This window comes from Balaenoptera acutorostrata, chromosome 16 (genome assembly GCF_949987535.1).
Source record: "Balaenoptera acutorostrata chromosome 16, mBalAcu1.1, whole genome shotgun sequence".
Taxonomy (NCBI): domain Eukaryota; kingdom Metazoa; phylum Chordata; class Mammalia; order Artiodactyla; family Balaenopteridae; genus Balaenoptera; species Balaenoptera acutorostrata.
Window position 1 is genome coordinate 73,121,474 of NC_080079.1, and position 23,495 is coordinate 73,144,968.

General features: G+C 55.2%; 1 protein-coding gene across 3 annotated transcripts in view; it reads left to right on the forward strand.

Annotated features, from left to right (window-relative positions):
* The window catches only part of TRIM67 (tripartite motif containing 67), a 55,119-nt gene that overhangs the window by 25,603 nt on the left and 6,021 nt on the right, over window positions 1–23,495 (forward strand). Inside the window, exons 2-9 of one of the 3 annotated variants that reach the window (XM_028164428.2) lie at window positions 9,229–9,324; window positions 10,921–11,043; window positions 12,239–12,349; window positions 13,565–13,724; window positions 15,787–15,932; window positions 18,778–18,916; window positions 20,012–20,381; window positions 22,221–22,358. In XM_028164428.2, coding sequence (XP_028020229.2) covers window positions 9,229–9,324; window positions 10,921–11,043; window positions 12,239–12,349; window positions 13,565–13,724; window positions 15,787–15,932; window positions 18,778–18,916; window positions 20,012–20,352 — 1,116 coding nt within the window. In that variant the 3' untranslated portion in view covers window positions 20,353–20,381; window positions 22,221–22,358. Of the gene's footprint in view, window positions 1–9,228; window positions 9,325–10,920; window positions 11,044–12,238; window positions 12,350–13,564; window positions 13,725–15,786; window positions 15,933–18,777; window positions 18,917–20,011; window positions 20,382–22,220; window positions 22,384–23,495 lie in introns of those variants that run through there. The other 2 variants (XM_057531210.1, XM_057531211.1) reach the window with 2 other exon arrangements.

Consider the following 23,495-nt stretch of genomic DNA (forward strand, 5'->3'; position numbering starts at 1 on the left):
TCCTCCCAACCTCTGGGGAGGAGAGAAGGGCTGGCAGCTCAATCAATCACCGATGACCAACGACTTAATCAATCATACCTATGGAATGAAGCCTCCATAAAACCCCGAGAGGATGGGGTCCTGAGAGCTCCCGGGCTGGGAACATGTGGAGGTGTGGGGAGAGGGCAGGAAAGCTCTGTGCCCTTCCCCAGACCTTGCCCCCTGCACCTCCTCCATCTGGTTGTTCCTAGTTACATCCTTTTATAATAAACTGGTGATCTAGTAAGTAAAGTGTTTCTGAGTTCTGGCAAAGTCATCAAACCCAAGGAGGAGATGTGGGAACATCCTATCTCTGGGCACTCGGCGGGAAGCACAGGTGACAACCTGGAGTTGCGATTGGCTGAAGGGGAGACAGACCTGTGGGCTGAGCCCTTAACCTGCGGGATCTGACGCTCTTTCCAGATAGAAAGTGTCCGAACTGAGTTGAACTGTAGGACGGCCAGCTGGCACTGGAGAATCGCCTGGTGTGGGGAAAAGAACCCACACGTTGAAACTGGCGTCAGACTCACAAAGAGAAACGTCTTTTTGAGCTCTGTGTCCTGTGGCTGTCTGCATAAACCCCTCCCACCCCTCAGCTGCATCAGGACTCGCCCTCTGGGTCCTGCCTGCCCCAGCTGGCTGCGTCCACGCAGGGCTGGAGCGGGATTCCTGACAGCACCCCTCCTTGCGGGCGGGGGGCGGGAGGCTACGCCTCACTGCTGTACCACCACCTCACCCAGGCTGAAGGCGGCCTTGCTTTGACACTTTGGAAGTTGCTCTGGTTCCCTAGGCAGCTGCACATTTGAAACTTTAATGGAGGGGAGATGGAGAAAGTCACTCGACGGACAGGCAGCCCCACCTGAACGGGAAGCATGTGAGGGACAGTAAAGATGCCGCCAGGAGAGGATGGACTGTCCCTCCCCATCAGCCCGCCTGCGGAGGGTTTGGCTGGAAATCAGGGTTTCTCCTTCCTCTGTCTTGGTTGAGTATCTGAAAGGCAGCCCAGTGCTAGGAGCAATGGCTTTGGGTTCAGAGAAACCTTGGTCGGAGCCTTGGCTCCATCCACCAGCTTCTAGCTGTGTGACCTTGAGCCTCGGTGCCCTCTTCTGTAAAATGAGGAAAATACGAGCACCCCCCTGACAGGTTGTGAGAAACCAACAAAATTAGACACGTAATTTAGTGTCAGCATTTAGTGAATGCCGTCTGCCATCGTCACCGTAGCTATTGACCAGGGTCATCAGCATCAGAGAGCTGTACCGGGGCAAGAGAGGGGAGGCCACAGTGCCAGGTTGCAGCCGGGTCCAGGCAGCCTGCGTTTTACCCTGTGGCACAAGAAGCACCCTATTCTGGCCTCAGGGGAGGGCCTTTGTGGGGTAGATGTTAGTTCTATGGGTGGGTCCTATCCTGATGCCTGTCCTGCATCCTCAGTAAGGAGTTGAGGACCCAGGTGGAGACAGACCTTCAATGGGGCATGGTTTCTGGTCCCTACCGTGTGCCTGGCACCTGGCCCAAGCTGGGAATACGGCACTGCGTACGCGCAATATGACTTCATCCAGCGCACAGGCCTCTGAAGTAGCAGACATTGAACAGTTCATCCGTCACCTGTGAAATGAGACTAGAGAAGATCAGTTCAGTTGCCAGGTATGGCAGGCTGAATAAAGGCCCCCAAGGATGTGCACGTCCCAACCTCCAGAATTTGTGACCATGTCACCTTACGTGGCAAAATGGACTTTGCAGGTGTGATTATATTAAGGATCTTGAGGTGAGGAGCTTATCCTTAATTGCTCAGCTGGTTTAAGGCCATCACAAGGGCCCTTGTACGAGGGAGGCAGGAAGGCCATAGTCGTAGGAGATACGAGGACAGAAGTGAGAGGCTGAGTGATGCAAGGAAGGGGCCACGAGCCAAGGGATGTAGGTAACCTCTAGAAGATGGAAAAGACAAGAAGAAAAGGGGTCTCTCGGGGCTTCCCTGGTGGTCCAGTGTGTAAGACTCCACACTTCCAATGCAGGGGACCTGGGTTCAATCCCTGGTCGGGGAACTAATATCCCACATGCAAGCCACAACTGGGAAGCCCACCTATGGCAACAAAGACCCCACGTGCCGCAACTAAGACTCAGTGGAGCCAAAATAAATAAATATTTTTAAAATAAATAAATAAATAAAGCCAAGGGCATGTTTTTTTTAAAGAAAAGGGGTCCCTCTTTAGAGCCTCCAGAAGGAAGCAGGCCTGCTGACAGCTTGGTTTTGGCCTGTAAGACTCACTTTGGACTTCTGGTCTCCAGGACTATAAAAGAATAAACCAGTGTTGCTTTACGTTACTGAGTTTATGGTAATTCTTGATAGCAGCAACAAGAAGCTAATATACCATGAGAACCCACAATACGAGGGGCTGAATGAGTGTGGGGAGTCAAGGGAAGGTAGACCCTCTCGGAGTATCAGTCCTGGGGGGGGACTCTCAGGGGCCGTGGAGTCTTCATAGACAACACGTCTCAGTGCTGGCAGTCATGGTAGTGGCTTCCATATGGAGGTTCTGGGGGTTGGAGGTGGCTTCAGTGCACAGAACAGAGCACTGGATTAGCGTCTGGAGACCCCCATTCAAACCCCCCCCCCTCCTTACTGGCTCAGTGGCCAGAGACACAGGGAGCCAGTGGGACAGGAGCTGATCCTCTGAGCTGTTTTGCCTCAGGGCACCCCACCCCCCAAATCCGGGTCACATCCACTGAAGAGAGAGGCTGCTTGCATCGCCCCTGGATCCTAGTTCTCCTGCCACAACCCTTTCTGCTTCTGGGGGGCCCTCAGCCTGGGATCCACAGTCTACCATGGAAGGGGCCTGCCACCCGGCAAATACTCATCTGATCGCTCTCGAGGTAGACTTCTACCCGAGGCCCACCCTGCTCCGCTGGACCCCTAACATCAGTGCTTCACACCCTGTGTGACACATCCTTTACAACCTGGACCCTTGGATGCGGGCAGACTGGGAAGGGGGATCCTGTAGGGCTGGGGTCTCACGCACCCTGTATGGGTCCTCCCCTCACCCCCTCCATGTGCCCGTCTCACCCACCTTCTCCTGTCCCCAGGTGTGGTCCCTGTGGGTGGGACAGTACTCTCTCACGCAGTCTCCAGCTTTGTCACTACATCTGCTTCCATAGTAAGGGCACCCAAGGCCCCCTGCCGTGTCGCTGAACCTCACTTTAGGCTGACCACCAGGACAGTCATATTTATCTTGGTGGCTGGCCTCTTGGCGAAGGGCTTTTCCAGCGCTTCAGCGGGGCTTTTGCAGCCGTTGGCAGGTGGATCAGGAAAGGGGAAGCAGGCCTAGGTGGAGGAACCCTCTGGTCTTCCAGCAGATGCGGGGAGAGGGAGGGCGTCAGAGGTTCTGTCGAGTAGGACTAAACTGGGGCAGGATCCGTGCCAGCGGTTAACTAGAAACAGTTAATACCCAGAAGTCGTGAAAAGAGTTTTGATCCACAGGGTAGGGTTGGACTGCCAGTGCCCAGGACCAGATGGGGCTTCATGCCCTAGAAATGGCGGGTCCAGAGTGGCCACATGGCCGTTTTAATTAAGCCCAGCGTGTAAGAGGATTGAGACGTGACTAGCTCAGGGCAGCTAGTCAGCCAAAATCTAGAACAGAATCCATCCACTGACTGGATCTCTGTGGAGCGCATTCTAGGTGTGAGGCCCGTGCTGCCTGCACAGAGGTGCACAGGACAGGCTTGCAGGGCGGCCGACAGGGCAGGGGAGTGGATGCATTTCCCCTGGGCTGCCCGTCTCAAGGAGAGTGAGACATGCCCTGGAAGGAGTGCCAAGGGCACGTTCCATTTGGGGAGGGGAGCAAAGCATCAAGAGGAGGTGGCACTTGGCAGCCATGTCTAGATCCTTGGTGCCTAATTTCTGCACTTCTACTGGGTAATCCTGATGTCAGAGAACAAAGACCAAGTTTAAAAGGAGGCAACTTGGGACTTCTCTGGTGACGCAGTGGTTAAGAATCCGCCTGCCAATGCAGGGGACATGGGTTCGATCCCTGGTCTGGGAAGATCCCACATGCCGCGGAGCAAATAAGCCTGTGCGCCACAACTACTGAGCCTGCGCTCTAGAGCCCACGAACCACAACTACTGAGCCCACGTGCCACAACTACTGAAGCCCGCATGCCTAGAGCCCGTGCTCCACAACAAGAGAAGCCACCACAGTGAAAAGCCCACGCACCGCAACGAAGAGTAACCCCCGCTCGCCGCAACTAGAGAAAGCCCACGTGCAGCAATGAAGACCCAACGCAGCCACAAATTAATTAACTAATTAATTTTTTAAAATAAATAAGAGGAGACAACTTAGGGGCTTCTCCACAGAGTCCGTGGCAAACATGAGAATTATCTCTGAAAGGTCCAAGTTGGGTAATTTAGATAATTCATGTCTTAGTCTGTTTGGGCTGCTATAAGCAAATCCCATAAAACAACAGAGATTTCTTTCTCACAGTTCTGAAAGCTGGACATCCCAGATCCGGCTGCCGGCCAGCTTAGCTCCTGGTGAGGCTCTCTTCGGGCCTTGTGGACACTCACCTTCTCACCGTGTCCTCACGGGGCCTTTCCTCGGTTCAGTGGGAGGAGAGAGGGAAAGAGCTCTCCCATGTCTTTTCTTTAAGGGCACTGATCCCATCATGGGGGCTCCACCTACGTGACCTAATTGCCTCCCAAAGGTCCCGTCTCCTAATACCATCATACTGCAGGTTAAGGCTTCAACATATGGATTTGGGGAGGACACATTCAGTCCGTAACAACCCACATATGATAGACCCAGACTGAACAATTAAGAGGATTTCGGGAAAGCTTGGGCTATATTTCTAAGCATAATAGTAAGAACTCGTATGAGGTAGGGGTTGTTATTCCCACCTTACAGGGGAGGACCCTGTAGAACAAAGAGATGAAGAATCTTCCCAAGATGCACAGCTAATGAATGACTGAGCCAAGATTTGACTGTACTGGCCCAGAGCTCTCTTGCTTAATGCAGTATGAGGCCCTATAACGCCATCCAGAATGGGAGGGAAAAGGCAGAAAGCTACCCCATGTACCCAGAAGCTACTCTTTCGGGATGCAGGCAAAGATGTAATGCTAGGTCAGGAAGCAGGTGGTTTGGCCCACTTGGAAATACATTTTTAAGCTGTCTTTCTAAACTTAGAGACTCTGCAGCAATGTAGTTCTAACCTTAGAGGAATAAAAAGGCATAAAATACAATGTTTGATTCAAGTTAAAATCCATTCAGTCATTTAAAAAAATTTATCTTCAGTCTGGATATTTCCTTTCTTTCCAAGAGGATAGTATAGCCAACATCCACAGAAACAGAACAATCCATTCTCATTTCTCAGATGGCAGGCTCTTCTCTCAGACAGAAAGACACAATTTTCAGTGTCCCCTGCTGGCCCCTAGGTAGTCCCTGTGGAAAAGAGGAAGAGCATATTTCAAAAAACTGAAGCCAAATACAATATGCCGTGAACCCATAACATGTTGCCAATAAGTGAACCACTTGTCCCTTGAGAAATGGTTTCCACCTTTGCCGCCCAGACCCTGACTCCTTTGCCACTAGAATAACCAGGTCCAGTTTCCACAGTGTTGTCACCTGGGCAAGGAGAGGTGTCTCGTGGCCACATCACACAGGAAGGAACTGGGGTCAAGAAAGGTTCAAGTGTGTGCTTGTCGGGACATCCCTCGACGGCGACCGGACCTCACATGGGTGTCCGGACTCTTCCCGGCGACCAGCAGACCGGGCACAGGTCTTTGTGCAGGCGAGCACCCTGCTGGGCTGGGGCCGGACGGCGTCAAGAGAAAGCAGAGGGCAAGATCAAGGGCAAGTCTGGTGGGCCCGGAGCCGTGTCTACTGAGCTGTGAGATCATTCCCCTTTCAGCTGGGCGTTTGCCTAAGGTCCCTGGAGGCCTTCAAAGATCACTGTGTTCTGGGCTCCTTGCCAAGGTCCTGGGTCTACTTGCCAAGCAGGAAGCTGGTCCACAGGCCCTGGGGTGGGACGGGCCACGGGGAGGCCGGGGCTGGCGGGGACAGAGCCCCGCTGGCTCCAGTTCCCCGGGTGGAGGAAAGGGGACTCTCACTAATGCAGCCTCTCGCCAGAAAAGGTGGTCGCCGTGGGGATGGATCTACAGGGACACGTCTTAGCTTAGCATCCGCTTCTAGTGGAGCAATTGCTTTGCTTTTTATTCAGCCAGTGAGCAGTTTTTGAGCCCCTGCTTTGTGCCAGTGCCTGGCTAGAAAGGCAAAGACAAAAAAACAAAGTCCCCGCCATGAAGGATTGTATAGGTTCCTGGGAATCGGTCCCTCGTTGGGGAGGGAAGGGGTGCAGCCTCAGTGGGCCCTCTGCTCTGGGTGACTGTCGTGGGGAGGGAGCTGCCACTCTTTTCTGGGCGCCGATGACGGGCCCGAGTGATGCTGACCTCTCCGGCTCCTCCTGAGCACAGCCATCAGGGACAGGCTGAGCTTCCCGAGGACCTGGACCCCTCTAAGGATGGGTGCAAAGATCTGTGCTACCCAGGGACTTCCCTGGTGGTCCAGCGGTTAAGAATCTGCCTCCCGGTGCAGGGGACGGGGGTTCGATCCCTGGTCGGGGAACTAGGATCCCACATGCCGCGGGGCAACTGAGCCCACGCGCCGCAACTAAGACCCAACGCGGCCAAATAAATCAATAAATATTAAAAATAAAAATTTAAAAAAGATCTGTGCTTTCCAGAACAGCAGCCGCTGGCCAACCGTGGTGGCTGAAAACTTTAAATAAAATTTAAATCCAGTCCCTCAGTTACATTAGCCACCTTTCAAGTGCTCAGAGCCGCCCAGGCTGGTGGCAGCTGTATTAGAGCAGACACAGAACGCTCTGCTGTTCCTGTAAGGTCTACTGGCTATTCTTCCTGCGTGGATAATTGCAACAGAAAGTGGTCCACGCCGGGTGCCTGTGGGGGGGGGGACCTACACCAGCTGAGGTGGGGGGCATGGGGAAGCCAGTGGAAGAAGGAAGAGCTTCTCCGGAAGCCGCCTCTGCTGAGCCACACCTCAGGCTCCCAGCCGTCTCCCAGCAGGACAGAGCCCAGACCTCACCTTGACCTCACCTTGAACGTCGGTGACCCTGGTCTGAGGCCCCCTTCCTTCTCCCTGTGTCTCCTCCTCCACTCCGTGGCTATGTTTGTACCATCCAGTGGATCGCAAACTGCATCGGAACCCCCTGGAGAGCTTGTTAAAAGACAGATTCCTGGGCTTCACCCCCAGTTTCTGATCAGTAAGACTGGGGTGAGGCCAGAGAATTTGTGTTTCTAGCAAATTCCTGGACGATGCTGATGCCGTCAATCCAAGAACCACACTTTGAAAACCATGGATATGGTCCAGAGAATCACATTCATTGATGCATTCATTCAACAAATATTTCTTTCATGCTGCCATGGGCATGGTGCTTTCTCTGCATGTGAGCAACCAGGCAAGGTCCCTGTTCTGGGGAGCCTGCATTTTCGGGAGGAGAGACAGACAGGAAACAAACCTGTGTGGGGTGGTGATGAACGTCATGAAGAGGAATAAAGCAGGGCAAAGGAAGAGGCCTCACTGACAGATCACATCTGAGCAGAGACCTAATGGAATATTACTCAGCCATAGAAAGGAACGAAATGGGGTCATTTGTAGAGATGTCAATGGACCTAGAGTCTGACATACAGAGTGAGGTAAGTCAGAAAGAGAAACACAAATATTGTGTATTAATGCATATATGTGGAATCTAGAAAAAACGGTACAGATGAACCTATTTGCAGGGCAGGAATAGAGATGCAGACGTAGTGAACAGATGTGTGGACACAGCGGGGGAAGGGGAGGGTGGGACAAAGTGGGGGATTAGGTTTGACATAAATACACTACCACCATGTGTGAAATAGATAGCTAGTGAGAACCTGCTGTATAGCACGGGAAGCTCAGCTCGGTGCTCTGTGATGACCTAGATGGGTGGGATGCGGGGTGGGAGGGAGGGAGGTCCCTGAGGGGGGGGATATATGTATACATATAGCTGATTCACTTCATTGTACAGCAGAAACAACACTGTAAAGCTATTATACTCCAATTAAAAAAAAAAAAAAAAAAGAAAGTGGAGAACAGGTATGACCCAGCCTTTCTGGCCCCGTTTTTGCTCTGCCCTCAGCTTTTTACTCTGAAACATGAGAGTCGTGTTAAAAATCAAGGGTACCAGGGCTTCCCTGGTGGCGCAGTGGTTGAGAATCCGCCTGCCAATGCAGGGGACACGGGTTCGAGCCCTGGTCTGGGAAGATCCCACATGCCGCGGAGCAACTAGGCCCGTGAGCCACAACTACTGAGCCTGCGCGTCTGGAGCCTGTGCTCCGCAACAAGAGAGGCCGCGATAGTGAGAGGCCTGCGCACCGCGATGAAGAGGGGCCCCCGCTTGCCGCAGCTGGAGAAAGCCCTCGCACAGAAACGAAGACCCAACACAGCCAAAAATAAATAAATTAATTAATTTAAAAAAAAAAAATCAAGGGCACCAGTCTATTCAACAGCAAGATTTTGAAGACAAATTCGATGGTGTGTGTATGTGTTTCATTCAAAAGAAGCCTGAGGCTAAAGGCCGTAGATTTGACCCCAGCCTGCAGCTCTGCCTTGGGTCCCAGCAACTGGGCAGGGTGAGGAGTCCCTAGTGCTAAGGAGGAGGCCACCATCATCCCCTTCCACATGACACCTTGGGACCCCCGGTCCATATGGCTCAGGCTCACTTCCAGGTCCCTTTCCTGCCCATCCCGCTCAGGCCAAAAGGCGCCTGTGCAGGGGTGGGGTGGGCAGAGCGTGGCCTGGCACCTGGGATTCCCTCGCACAAGTGTCTGAGTGTCCTACTGATGGGGGGTACAACTGCTACGGCGGGGAGGGGGCCAGACCCGGCCAAGGCTCTACTTGCCTTCTTGTCCTGGGTCCTGTCAGCCCGAACCAATTAGCTGAAAGCTCCTTACTTCTACCCAGCTTTGGGGTCCAGACAGAAGAGTGTTGGTCAACCAACACTTTATCAACCATTGCTGGAAAAATAAGCACATGCAATAGAATCCGGGAGTCAATAGCGGTCCCTTCATAAGTGAGGACAGTTCCTGGGTTCTACCCTCTTATAAACACAAGCCTTTATGATGAAGTGCAGACCAAGTGCCTTTAACACCTAATTTTCCTTTTCAACCTTGATATCTTTTAGGCCCAACTGTCTCAGGCCTTAAATGGAGTTTCCGATAAGGCAAAAGAAGCCAAGGAGTTTCTAGTTCAGCTGAAGAACATTCTGCAGCAGATCCAGGTGAGCATAGCTCCCGCTGGGAGGGGAGTCCCTGCAGGACGTACGTGAAGCTTAGCAGAGGAAAGGAAAGGCCCCATGGCAGGTGCTTTTCAGTGCTGAACATGAGAAGGCCTAATTGTCCCACTGCACAGCCTCAGATGTTGCAGACACCACCTGCTCAATCCACTGACACCCCTGTGACATCTGATAGGAAAGGGATTTTGCATGAACTCAGAGAGAATCCTAGAAAGAGAGCTGGGCGGAAATAATGCAGCACTCTGCGTGGCCACGTAGCCCTAGGTGGTATCTGTATACGGTGCTTTTGTACCAACACATCAAAATATAAAAGCATCATTTACTAAACAAATGTATTTACTGAGCACCATGCTGTGTCACATACAAGCCCGACGCAGATTAATAAGGCACAGCCTCTGTCCCCAGGAGCTCTGTCTGTCGGGGAGAGAGCGTATAAATACATGCATGCGTGGAGGAATTTTCACACAGATCACGAACCGTAGAGCATTCTGGTGTCTGGATGTGAAAGAGGACTCAGGGCACTGAATTCTTAACCAGCCAATAAAAACCATCCTTCCTAATAAGTGAAAGCACAGAATTCAGCGCCAGGCATTTCCTGTCCTGGTTCTGATGTTTCAGGGACACCAGAGGTATCCGTTTGATGGGGCTGCTGTAACAAGGTACCATCGACTGAGTGGCTTTCACAACAGTAACTTATTTTCTCATAGTTCTGGAGGCTGGCAGTCCAAGATCAAGGTGTTGGCAGAGGTGGTTTCTCCTGAGGTCTCTCTCCTTGGTGTGTAGACGGCCATCTTCTCCCTGTGTCCTCACACTGTCCTCCCTCTGTGTGTGTCTGTGTCCTGATCTCCTCTCATAAGGACACCAGTCAGATTGGATCAGGGCCCAGCCTGAGGACCTCATTTAACTGACTTCTTTCAAGGCCCTGTCTCCAAACACAGTCCCATTCTGAGGTCATGGGGGGTAGGACTTCAAATAGGAACTTGGGGCAGGGGTGGGAGGGCTGAACACCATCAGCCCATGACACGAGGTCGGAATCCAGGCTGACCTGAGTGATGTTGAAAGATTTTTTTTTTTTTTTTTTTTAGAACTGAGAGAGACAGATCCTACAGCAAGAACCGTGGGTTTTGTTTGTTTTACTGTTTTCTGATTAGAGAAAGCAAAAGTATGTTACAGAAATTTTGAAAAGTAGAGAATAACAGACAGAAGTAAGAAAAGTTCACCAATATCTCAGCCTCTGAGGTGACCCCCTCACCACTTTGACATGTTGTTCCACTACTTTACACACACACATGCACATACAGTGTGCGATTATGCTGCACACACTTGCAGCCGCTCTTCTTCTTCTCAGGTCTCTCTCATGAGCTTTTCCCATGACACTGAAAACCCTCACAAACCCTCATGGTTTGGATGACTCTGAGTATTCACTCCATCCTATAGATGTGCTGAGACGCACGTGTGCACTGTTTCCAGTCTAATAATGGGACAGCTCACGCCAGGGCACACTTGCTGGTGGGCCCCCGTGTGTCTAGTGCTGGCCGCGTTTCCAAGCGTCTTCTCGCTAAAGCTCTCTGCAACCCGCAGGAGAACGGCCTGGACTACGAGGCCTGCCTGGTGGCCCAGTGCGACGCGCTGGTGGACGCGCTAACCCGGCAGAAGGCCAAGCTGCTCACCAAGGTCACCAAAGAGAGGGAACACAAGCTGAAGGTGGGTCCCCGTGGCCGACACCCTCGGTCCCATCGCGGCCTCCGAGCCGAGCCTGGGGGAGCATGCAGCGTGGGCTCTGGGTCGGTGTTAGCTGAGTGAGCGAACGAATGAATGAACGAATGAATGAATGAATGAACGAACGAATGAATGAACAACAAATGAATGAGCGAATGAATGAACGAACGAACGAACGAAGGAATGAATGAACGAATGAATGAATGAAAGAACAAACGAACGAACGAATGAATGAACGAACGAATGAACAAACGAATGAATGAACGAACAAATGAATAAACGAACGAACGAACAAATGAACGAACGAACGAATGAATGAACGAACGAATGAATGAATGAATGGGGAGAGGAAGGGCTGAGCAAGTTGGCCCGGGACCTACTTACACTCGTGTCACTTTCCCTGAAGCAATCAGCACCCCTGCTCTCCCTCCAAAGCTGGAGGGAGATGCCTGAATCCTGCTGCTTTGAGTCAGAAGGCCACCCTCTCCCATCTTCTCCCGGCCCCTGTTTTCTGTCGAAGGGACGCTGCCTGTTCTCATCTTGCAGAGCAGAGGTGGCCACGGCGGGTGGCAAGGCTCCGGCCTCCCCCTTCTTCAGGCTTTCTGATGCCTGGTGCTCGCAGTGGTCAGCAGGAGCACCGCGGCCGGTGGCCGCCGCGGGAGGGGGAGGCTTCCCCTCACTCGGCACTGGGTCCCCGGGCCAGGCAGGTGCCCCGTGAACACCCCGCCTTGACAGAAACCACTCACCTCATTGTCTGGGCTCGATCTGTTCTACAGACATTTCCCAGCTGAATCAGAAAATGTTACTTTCAAGGAAAGAAGGAGTGAGTGTTGGGGATGATCCATGGTTTACACGCAAAGCAGCCGAGCCCCTTGAGTTTCCACCCAACGAGTGAGACTGGGGCACGGACCGGTCACTAGGAGGGCTTCAGAGGGTGCACGTTCTCTGCTTTTCTATCCAGAGTTCAGGAAGTTTACCCTGTTGGGTGTGGCGACCCTGCTTGTTGGGAAGTGGGTCCATTTACCGCCCCCGTAAGGAGGGCGCGTGGAGGGGCACGTGGAGCTCAGGAACAGAGCAGCAGCAGGGGAGGGGGCAAGGCAGCCGGGACCAACGCCGCTTGCTGCTGCAGGCGACTGCTGTTCCTCGATGAGACGGTTACTAGGGATACTTCTTGTGGCAGATGGTTTGGGACCAGATCAATCACTGCACACTGAAGCTGCGCCAGTCCACGGGGCTGATGGAGTACTGCCTGGAGGTCATCAAGGAGAACGACCCCTCCGGGTTTCTGCAGGTGAGCGGGCTGGGCATCGTTCCTCCCAATCCACTGCCACGCCCCAGACTAGCCGAGGTTCTAGGAAGGTCCCTCCCAGCGGCTTGGAGTTGAGCAGAATCTCCTGTGCTCAGCGATTCCAGAAGACCTAGGTTCTCATCTTGGCTCTGCGTCTCACTAGCTGTGACCCTGGCTCTGTGTCATCCTTAAAGGAGGAGATCAAACATCATAATCTCTAGGGCTGAAATGCCGTGCTTTCGTGCCTCGACTTGAAACCCCAATTCAACGTATTCCCCACAGATGAGAAAAGACAGTCTTTGCCAATCAAGCTGGAAAGATGGCACAGGGAGAAGTGAGTCAGCAGAATCCACATGACCCATTCGTTCCCTCAGGGTGCGGAGTCCGGCAGGTCTGGACACATGACCGCTGCCTGCCAAGCCAGTGCAGCCTTGCTGGGCATCCTTCCAGCAGCCAGTCTGACTCGGGGTCACGAGCACCTCTTGGGATCATGTCTGTGATTCGGACGGAAGCTCTGTCCTCCGTCTCTGGGGGACATGATGAATCTCCTGGATTGGTCCCCAGGAAGGGTGCATGGGGTCATGGCTCTACAGGGACACGTGCAAATGTCTGAATGAGCAGGGCTTTCCAGCAGAGGAGAACAGAGTTGTGGGTTTGATGCAGTGAGAGTTTGGAGCAGAAACTGCAGAACACCGTGGAGGAAACACAGTGGGAGGGAGGGAGCTTCACGCTCCTGCGGATGAAGGAGATGCTTTCAGACCCTGGGACAAGCCACTCATATGTTTCACTTTGCAAAGTGCTAGATCTAGCAAAAGAGGTAGAGTGAAGACTGTTTTTGTATATTTTAAAAGTACTGGACTTCCCTAGGGGTCCGGTGGTTAGGACTCCGCGCTTCCACTGCAGGGGGCGTGGTTTTGATGCCTGGTCGGGGAAGATCCCGCATGACGCGCAGTGCAGCCAAAATAAATAAATAAAATTTAAAAAAAAAATTTTTAAGTATCATTTGCTTCACAACAGGGTTTAGCCTAAAACAGCAAGTGCTTCTTTACATTTAACATGACTAAGCTGTTAAAAGATGATCTCTGCCAGGGCTTGAGTGGGCGTGCTTAGCCACCGCAGCCCCCTGAGCCCACAGAGAAGTCCCTGCCCCTTCCTTACCCCCTGCTACGTTATTTTCCCTTTGCACGCGGAAACCCTAAACTCTGTGCTTCCTTTAAGATCTCGGACGCCCTGATCAAGCGTGTCCAGGTGTCTCAAGAGCAGTGGGTCAAAGGTGCCCTGGAGCCCAAGGTGTCTGCAGAGTTTGAACTGACCTTGGACAGCGAGCCCCTGCTGCAGGCCATTCACCAGCTGGACTTCGTCCAGATGAAATGTAGGGGTGAGCCGTGGTCGGCCCAGTTCAGTTGACGCTTCTTCTGGAAGAGGCATCCACTCTGTGGCGTGGCTTAGTGCCATCAGAAGACCTGTGACACTGGTGTGACGCAGAGTGGGAGGGAGGGACTCCTGAGTCACAGACCTGGGTTCAGGTCCCAGCTCAGCCACCCGCGAGCTGGGCGACCTCTGTGGGTAGCACCCAGCCTGAGCCAGACTTTTCCCCTTTGTGAAAGGGGATCATTTGTTCATTCAGAGACACCTATCGAGTGTCTGCCACGTGCCAGGCACCATCCTAGGTGCTCAGGACACAGCCGTGAGCAAGTCTACAGACTCCCTCACTAGACTGAGCTGATATTTAGAGAAGGAAATAGATAACACATCGATAATACAATACAACAGAGAGTATAATGTAAACTGATAGTGGCAGGTGGGACAAACAAGGTGCCTTTTGAGAAGGGGGCATTAGTAGACATGGGTTGCGGGGGGAGGTATTTTGAGGTGAGGAGGAAAGAGATGTAATGTAAGGGAACAACATTCCAGAAGGCCGGGGGGTGGTGAGTGCAAAGGCCCCAAGGCAGGTATAAGTGTTCTATGTTCCAAGAAGAGCGAGAAGGTCAGAGGTGAGAGCAGACGGGAGAAGGTGGTGGATCGTAGCGGTGAGTTCAGAGACCCACGGGGGACACGAGCTAAGGGTTAAGTAAAGTTTGCATAACTTTCCCCAGGTTGCAAAATTAGCAAGTGACGTCACCCTGCCTCTCCAGAGACATTAAGGGTACGTTCAGGAGAGGGAATGAAGCTCTTTGGTTTTTTTAGACCGATATATCCAAGGGCTGAGTGCCACACCTACAGAATCTGTGAACTCAGGAAAATCCTTACTTGCAAAATACGTGGCCATTTTTAAACCAGAGACACCCAGTCTCTTGTGCATCTCTGTGCTTTCTCCCACACTCAAGTTTTCACCTCCCAATCTCACCTTCATAGAACTTATGATACACTTGACTCAAATCCCTAATTCCACGGGTTGACTGCCCGATACTGTAAGATCGCCTCTCCTTCTGGGATCTAGTTCCCTGGGCCTTTAACATGCTTCCAGACAAAGGTTTCAGTGGGTGTTTGCATTTTGCTCTTCCCCGCCCCCCGAGAGCACCTTCCCATTTGCACCTCAGGTGAGGTTTGGAAATGCCACCTGCCCCAGGTGTGAATGAGGCGTGGTGCTGGGAGCGGGAGGAGCCTAGCAGAGGTGGAGGCCTCTGGAAAGTCGGCGGCTTGGAGCTGCTCCTGAAGGGACGGGGTGGTGGAATTCACAGAGGAAGCGGGAGAGCCAGCAGCAGAGCCCAGGGATGGAGAGAGGGCTCCTCCACGCTCATCACCCGAGGTCCCCCCGGGAACCAGGCTGCACCGAGCCAGCCCCCCGGGACAAAGGCAGGGGTGACACCCAACTAAACTGTCAACCGAATGTGGAAGATGGTGACCTAACATTTGGGCCCAAACTGAAATCTGTAGTTTTTCCAAAAAGTAACGTTGCAGTTTTCCCTTTGGAAAATGTCAGCACGGACTATTTCTAAAACCTCTTGGGCCTGAATGTAACTAGAGAATAAAAACATTCTCCCAATCTCACCTTCATAGAACTTATGATACACTTGACTCAAATCCCTAATTCCACGGACTGACTGTCTGATACTGTAAGATCACCTCTCCTTCCGGGATCTAGTTCCCTGGGCCTTTAACATGCTTCCAGACAAAGGTTTCAGTGGGTCTTTGCATTTTGCCCCTCCCCGCCCCCGAGAGCACCTTCCGGGCCCCAGGTGCGAGCTGCTTGCTGCCCTGTGCAGAGGGTCCGCAGAGGCCGGGCTGCAAGTCCTCCCCCGCTGCTCATGAGGCCGAGTCAAAACCAGTGATTCTCAGTGGGCAGGTGGGCAGGGGGCAGCTCTTCCTCAGGGCTCTGGACCCAGAGGGGTGGAATGACGCAGGGTGGCCACCTTTCCTCCTGGGGGGCGGCCGGGTCCAGGCGGCGCCCTGTGCCCTGCAGGGGTCTGTGTACTAAAGCTGACCTGTCCCCACCACAGTGCCGCCCGTGCCCCTGCTGCAGCTGGAGAAGTGCTGCACCCGGAACAACAGCGTCACGCTGGCCTGGAGGACGCCGCCCTTCACCCACAGCACTGTGGACGGCTACATCCTGGAGCTGGACGACGGAGACGGGGGCCAGTTCCGGGTGAGGCCCCGCTGCTTGCCGGGGGGAACTCGCGCTGTCCCAGCCTCTGCACCAGCCCGGGGGGCTGCCCTTAGCTCTGATGCCAACAGCGAGGGCATCGGCCCCCAGGACGCAGAGCCAGTGGGCCTGGGCTCACGGGACGTGGGGCTTCTCTACCGAGGGCTGGGTCTGGGCAGGCAGAGGCGGCGGCCACAGAAAGTTCTGGATGGTTTTTCTGTGAAGACTGACACAGGTCGGAGGCCGAGGTAGAGCTCTGTAAAGGTGTCCCCCACAGTACCCACTTCCCAGTCGGCCCAGCAGCGCAGTGGTATCTGGTCAGCACCCTCCCACCCAGAACCCCGAAGCCGCTCCCCATCCCCTCGAGGTTCCTTCACAGCTGCCTTGCCCAGCTCAGTGCTTAGTTCACCTGGCAAGGTGGGAAGACACCTGAGAAATGTTTGTTGGGTTGGGGTGACCGTCTACATTCATGTCCCCAGTGATGAAGTCCGTGGGGACAGTAAATACCCTTAGTGAGTCACAAGTGTATCTTCTAGTCTCGGCCCGTGGTAGCAAACCTGGATGGCTCCCCACCCCAAGCCAGCCCCCTAACACATCTCTACCGTGAGACGTCACACAGTGAAGTTCAGGCTCCCGTCCAGCTGTTGTGTTGACAGGAACACCAGGGAGCACAAACTCTGGGTCTGCTGAGAGCGCCACCTTTCTGTCCCCGAGAGACCAAATAAAGACTCGTTCTAACAAACCAGCGCAGTCATAACAACTCTCATACTTCTTCTCCTGGGAAGTGGCACCCATTCAACGTCTCTTGCCAACGGTCAATATTCTCTTTGTTTCCCTCAACTGGATTGATGCCTATGTCTTTTCTTTTCTTTGTTTCAAGAATTTCGGAGCTGGGGAAATCACTGCAGTACTCCCTTGGGAATAATTGAGTCCCTGGGGATATGGGCTCTTTATTGAGAAGCTGAGGTTGCTTTGGCCAGGAATAGCGGGTCATACACCGGGCCCAGAACCTCAGCCGTTCCAGTCGTGCAAATGAGCTAGGAATTGACAGAGCTCCCTGACTAACCAGAAACCAGGAGGAGAGCTTATGGTTTTGAAATGGGAAGAAAGAGGAGACTTTGAGTTATTAAAAGAAGCAGCCAGTACTTCCCTGGTGGCTCAGTGGTTAAGAATCCGCCTGCCAATGCAGGGGACACAGGTTTGAGCCCTGATCCGGGAAGATCCCACATGCTGTGGAGCAACTAAGCCCTCTAGAGCCTGCGAGCCACAACTGCTGAGCCCACGTGCCACAGCTACTGAAGCCCACGTGCCGCAACTACTGAAGCCACATGCCTAGAGCCCGTGCTCCGCAACAAGAGAAGCCATGGCAATGAGAAGCCCGCGCACCGCAACGAAGAGTAGCCCCGCTCGCCGCAACTAGAGAAAGCCCACACGCAGCAACGAAGACCCAACGTAGCCAAAAATAAATATTAAATAAATAATAAATAAATAAATCTTTAAAAAATAAAAATAAAAGAAGCAGCCACAGGGCTCAACTGAAGATGGCTTCTCCCCTTTGAAGCATGACCACTAACAAAAGCTCCACCCAAGGGCTAGAATTTATGAGGAACCATGTGTTATAGCGGGGAAAGCGTGGACGCTGAATGCAGACAGACTGGATTTGAACGCTAGATTCTAAATGAATTAACTGTGATCTTGGGCAAGTTACCTGCCTTCTCTGAGTATCCTTGTGAATAAAATAACGAAAATAATAGCAATGTCCCAGGGTTGTATGAGGATTAAGATGTCTTATACAGGGACTTTCCTGGCAGTCCGGTGGGTAAGACTCTGTGCTCCCAGTGCAGGGGTCCCGGGTTCAATCCCTAGATCCTGCATGCATGCCGCAACTAAGAAGTCCGCAGGCTGCAACGAAGATCCTGCATGCTGCAACTAAGACCCTGGTGCAGCCAAAATAATAATAACATAAATAAACATTTTTTAAAAAGATGCCTTATACAATGCCTGGCACACAGCTATTATTATCAATAACTTGGAAAGACAAATGAAGAGAAACACCCCTAAGTAATCAAGCAGGAAAGATGTTTTAGACAAACTAAGCTGAATGTAATGACATAGGTGAGGTGTAAGGCTATGCATTTGGGGGAAGTTAATAGGACAGAGTAAGTTTGAAGTAAACGGGAAACAAAGTAAATGTTCTAGAAAAGGATCTTTGGGGTCCGATGCAGAAATGTCCCACCCTCTGGGGAGGCCAGGAAAAAAGCAGCTCCAGGAGTCCCAAGGAGTAGGAAGATGGCAGCCTCAGCAGTGGGAGAAGCGGAGAAGGAGGTGGAGTGCCCATCTTACTCCAGAAATGGCCAAATCAACTTGAACCACCTGCGCCTGGCCACACCCTTCCTCTATCTGCTTTTTCCCATCATGTGTGATGACCCTTCCCTTTCAAATATCTTTTGTTTTGTTTATTTAGATGCTAAGCCCATGTTTTCTAACTTAATTTCCCACTGGAAACCAATAATCTCCTCTTGCTCCAACCGAGAAGGACGTGGGGTTTTCTGCAGCCCCGCTCCCGGGCTCCGGAGTCCCGGCCGGCCGGCCTCTCCTCTGCGGAGGCAGGACCGTCTCGGGCAGCATCCCCGCTACTGCACCTCATACCTTCACAGGAGAGGGCCCATCAGCCAGTAGGAAGGGTTTGTGTCCAACTTGGACGTGGCCTGAGGCTCGGCCACCACGTGTCCCAAATCTCCTTATTAATAACTCCATTGGGATGCTAGCACTCTTGCCCTCACCGTGTGGCTAAGAGAAATTTTCCACATAACGGAGGCACCTGACGAGCCATCTGGGTCTCTTCCAGGAGGTATACGTCGGCAAGGAGACCCTGTGCACCATCGACGGCCTTCACTTCAACAGCACCTACAATGCCAGGGTCAAGGCTTTCAACTCCTCTGGCGTCGGGCCCTACAGTAAGACCGTCGTCCTGCAGACGTCCGACGGTGAGCCCTGGGGTGTCTCGGGGGAAACAGATTCAGGCCCAACCCACATTTCATCCCACAGACGGGCAGACAGACAAGGGAAATCTGTGAGCTGCTCCTGAGGGAGCGTGAGGGAGTGGAGGAAAGAGCTGAGTCTGTGTCTTCCAGCCCCGCCCCCTGCTCCGCTCACCTGGCTCCATGCCTCACCTCCCTGCCCCCCAGCCACGAAGGAAAGAGACACTCCTTCACCCCATTTGCTGGAGCTGAGAAGGGAGGCTAGGAGTTGAGAGGCACAGGGAGGCTAAACTCCCACTTCCGAGGGGCCGAGAGCGGGTAGGACAGTCCCAAAGAAGAGAAGGCACGCAGCTGCCAGGGAGGAACCTACCCCTCGAATACCCAGCGCGAGGGCTCAGATCTGAGGCATGCCCACCGCGCTTCATCCTTTCAGGTTTCAGGCAACAAGAGCACGTCGACATTCCGCGGGATTTTGATCATCTGAGTCCTTAGCGTTGAGGGATGATGTAGGGGTCCCAGGACAGTGCCAGCCCTGTGTTTAGCGTCACTGTTTATCCCAGCACATCCTCTGACCGCCCTGAGGAATACGTGACAGCCTGGGCTGTCTCCCAGGGATGGGAGCAGATGATGTTTTTCGCCCCGGGATGGGCTCACCAGCTGGGTGCCCACGGGGGGCCCTCACCTGCCAGCGGGCTGTGAAGCAGAGCCTGGAGCTCTGGGCCTTTGGTGACCTCACTTCACCCCTCTGCGTCTCAAATCCCCCTCCCACGAGGTGGGGTCTGGATATCTACTCCCCCTCACTCTTAACAGTGCCCGAAGCGTGCGGGAGGGGCTTAGAAACCAAGATTCCACCAAAGCATGTAGACTGGGGGCCTGAATGTCTGTGTTCCTTGGTGAGGTTGGGTTCATGGGATTGGGATCTTGGATGAACACAGAGGAGGGAACGTGAGTGTGAGTGTGTGTGTGTGTGTGTGTGAATCGCACAGGGAAGGACGTTCGACACCGGGTGCCTGCTTCCTGAGAGATGCCGGTGAGTCTGTGTCTCCGAGCCCAGGTCACAGGCTGCCACTCACCCTGCCCCTCTCGCCCCTTCCTTTCCAGTGGCCTGGTTCACGTTTGACCCCAACTCTGGGCACCGGGACATCATTTTATCCAACGACAACCAGACGGCCACCTGCAGCAGCTACGATGACCGGGTGGTGCTGGGCACGGCGGCCTTCTCCAAGGGCGTGCACTACTGGGAACTGCACGTGGACCGCTACGACAACCACCCGGACCCCGCCTTCGGGGTGGCCCGGGCCAGCGTGGTCAAGGACACGATGCTGGGCAAGGACGACAAGGCCTGGGCCATGTACGTGGACAGCAAGCGCAGCTGGTTCATGCACTGCAGCTCCCACACCAACAGGTGCGCGAGCCCCTGGCCTCCCCATCGCGGGGCTTAGGGCTGAGGGAGGATCTCCCACACCAACAGGTGCGCGAGCCCCCGGCCTCCCCGACGCGGGGCTTAGGGCTGAGGGAGGAGCTCCCACACCAATAGGTGCGTGATCCCCCGGCCTCCCCGTCGCGGGGCTTAGGACTGAGCGTCCTCCTGCTGTTCCCACATTCCGGGGTCGGGAATGCGGGCAGTGTCTTCAGCCACTTTGGCGTCCAGCTTCCAGGGAGAAGCGAGCGCTGGCCCGCAGCGCAGAGGGGGGAATTGGACAGAGTCTAGAGCAGAGCAGAGCCAGCGGGTGTGCAGGCCGCCCCTCAGCTCTGGTTCTCCTCCGGCCTCGGCTCTGCTCTCCTCCACACCCGTCAGCCCAGCAGGGCTGTGAATCAGCCTGGCGGGAGGTGCGGCACCCTTGGGGCACTCCTTGCTGGTGGCTCTGTCCCGGGCACCCCCAGCACTGCCTCACCCTGAGCCCGGCCCTGGCAGTGGTGTCACCAGGCTGGACACGGGAAACTCCCATGCTGGGGGGGACGGGCCCTCTGGGGCTGCCCTGGCCAAGGAACCCACAAGTGGAGGGTTGTCCACTTGTGGGTCTGTCCGAGGGCAGACCCTCGGAGCTGCCTCCTTGCTGTGGGGTTTCCTTCCCAGTCTGCTGAGGGCCTTCTCCCCAGCGGGGAGAGGCGAAGGGCCCCGAGAGGCCGACCTCCCTGCACGCCAGCGTTGGGCAAGGTCAGCTCTGGGGGCTCTCGGTGCTCTGGGCCCATCTGCAGCTCCTGCAAATGGCCCCAGAGGTCCTGGTCTGGGGCAGGGACTTGCCTGAGGATCCTCGGGGGGGTGGGGGTGGGGGATGGAGGCCGATCGGACCCCTCCCACCTGCCTTTTCACTGGCAGTGGCCGTCTCTCCAGAGGCAGCTCTGCGCGGGCGCTGCGGGCTGCCTGCTCACGGGCCGCGCAGGGGCCGAGGCGAGGCCCACCAGCTCCGTCTCTACTTGCTTAGGCCACGCAGGCGCCCAGATACAGTGGGACGGGCGTAACAAGAGGGGGCAGGTGCGGAGCTTTCTCTTCGTGCCCCATGCGGTGGGAAGCCCCTGGGTCCTACGATTCCATCTGGGCCCCGGGAAAGTGCGAGTGTGATCGCCATTTTGCACATTATGAGATTGCGGCTTAAGGTTGATGCCCAAGTCACAGGGCTCATTAGAGGCGGTGTCAGGGTTTAACTCAGGATGCCGGCTCCAGTTCCGGGGGGCAGGGGCGAGGCGGAGCGGACGGGGGTGGGCCGGGGGACCCCGGGGGAGGCTGCCGCTTGGGCGGGACTCACGCCGGTGCCTCAGGCGGGTCACTACCGCCACCTGGTGGTCAGCATCTGAACAGCACCAACAGGCCCGCTGCCAGTTCCCTTCCCAACCGGCGGGCTCCTGCCCTGGGCCCCGGCTCACCCTCCGGGAAACCTGCCCTCTGAAAACACCCAGCGAGCGCTCCTCGCCGTTTCGCGTGCTCCCAGCCCACCATCAGCCTCCCGCTGACCAGCTCATGCCCAGTCAGGAAAGGACAAGGATGGTTTGGTGATCCGAGCAGAGCAGCCAGTGTCAAGGCCGGCCGACCTCAGCCCCAGCCACGGGACGGGACGGTCCGACGGCCGCCTGGTGCTGCCCGCCTAAGGACCGGCCCCGCCCGGTGGAGGCGAATCCCAGCCACCACGAAACGGAGCCTCGCAGCAGGTGCCAGGAGCGTCACGACGCACGCCCTGTGCCCCGCCGCGGGTCACCGTGGGGCGGCCAGCGCCCTGCCCCGCCGCGGGGGCTGTGTTTCTAGGCGAGGGTATCCCCAGCATCCTTTCGGTGATCTCCCGTCCTCACCTACGTGCCGGGCTCCTCTTCCCAGGACGGAAGGCGGCGTGTGCAAGGGGGCCACCGTGGGCGTGCTGCTGGACCTGAACGAGCACACCCTGACCTTCTTCATCAACGGGCAGCAGCAGGGCCCTACGGCCTTCAGCCACGTGGACGGGGTCTTCATGCCGGCCCTCAGCCTCAACCGCAACGTGCAGGTACCACGCACCCTCCAGGCTGGGGCCGGTCTGCCGCCCCCTGGCCCCGGCCCCGCTGCCCGTGGGCCTCCAAAGTGCATCAGGCAAAGGGGGCTCTAAAGGAGACGCCCGCGGTGCCGCCCAGGCAGGGAGCTTACCTACCAGCCCACCTGGGCATCCCCTGGAGACGCTCCTCTCCGGCATGATGTTTACTTGCTTGTCCGCTTGAAACGAGCAGAGGCTCTAGGTGGTGGCTTCGGGGCGGGGTGCGAAGGGGGCGGGTGACAGGCAGGGTGGAGAGGGCCAGGGAGGGAGAAGGAGGGAGGCACGTCCTGCTTCCGTGTTCTAGGAGAGAGGAAGGTCGGTGCCCCTGCCCGGCGTGGGCCCCGATGGCCCGGGCTGTGCTGGGCCTCCACGTGGCTTTCCCCCGAGAGGAGAGACTGAGCTGAGGCGGGACCTCTCCTAAGGGTTCCCTCTCACCCTCCCTGCCCCTCTGGCTCGCGCGTGAAGCAGGCAGGCCCTCAGGGCCGGGCCCAGTCCTGGGGGCTTGGTGGGGGTTACCGCCGGCCCAGGAGGCCCGACACACACAGAGGCCAAATGGGAGCCCGGTGAGGGTGTGAGTGAAGCTTGGAGGGCAGCGTGGAGCAGGATGCCAGCCTTTGTTTCTGGCACGCTGCTCCTCCCCCCGGGAGGTATATGGGGTGGGGGGCAGAGGCCTGCTTCGTGGTGCCCACTCACCCTGAATACTGTCACTTATTGATTGATTTGTACGTCCAGTCCTTGCAAAAGGGCTTTGGGGCAGCCTGAAATATGGGCTGCTCTTCCACAGGGTTAATAGAACAGATGCAGGAAAGGCAAGAGGGCCATGGAAAGAAAGCAGAAACGAGTATAAACCCAGAGCCCCAGTCCCCCAACTGTAAAAGAGCGTCAGCCTCGCCGGGGCTCCTGGCAGCTGGGGCGGTGTGAGGAAGGAGGCAAAGACCAGCCCCTCGGGGCAGACTCCTGGGCCGGATGTTAGTGAGGCCGAGCATGATAAACAGCAGACTCGACAGCGCGGAGATGGTGGGCTGCTGCCAGTGGGGACCCGGAGCAGAGGCCGGCGCAGCTGCTGAGCTCTCGGCGCTCAGGGTTCA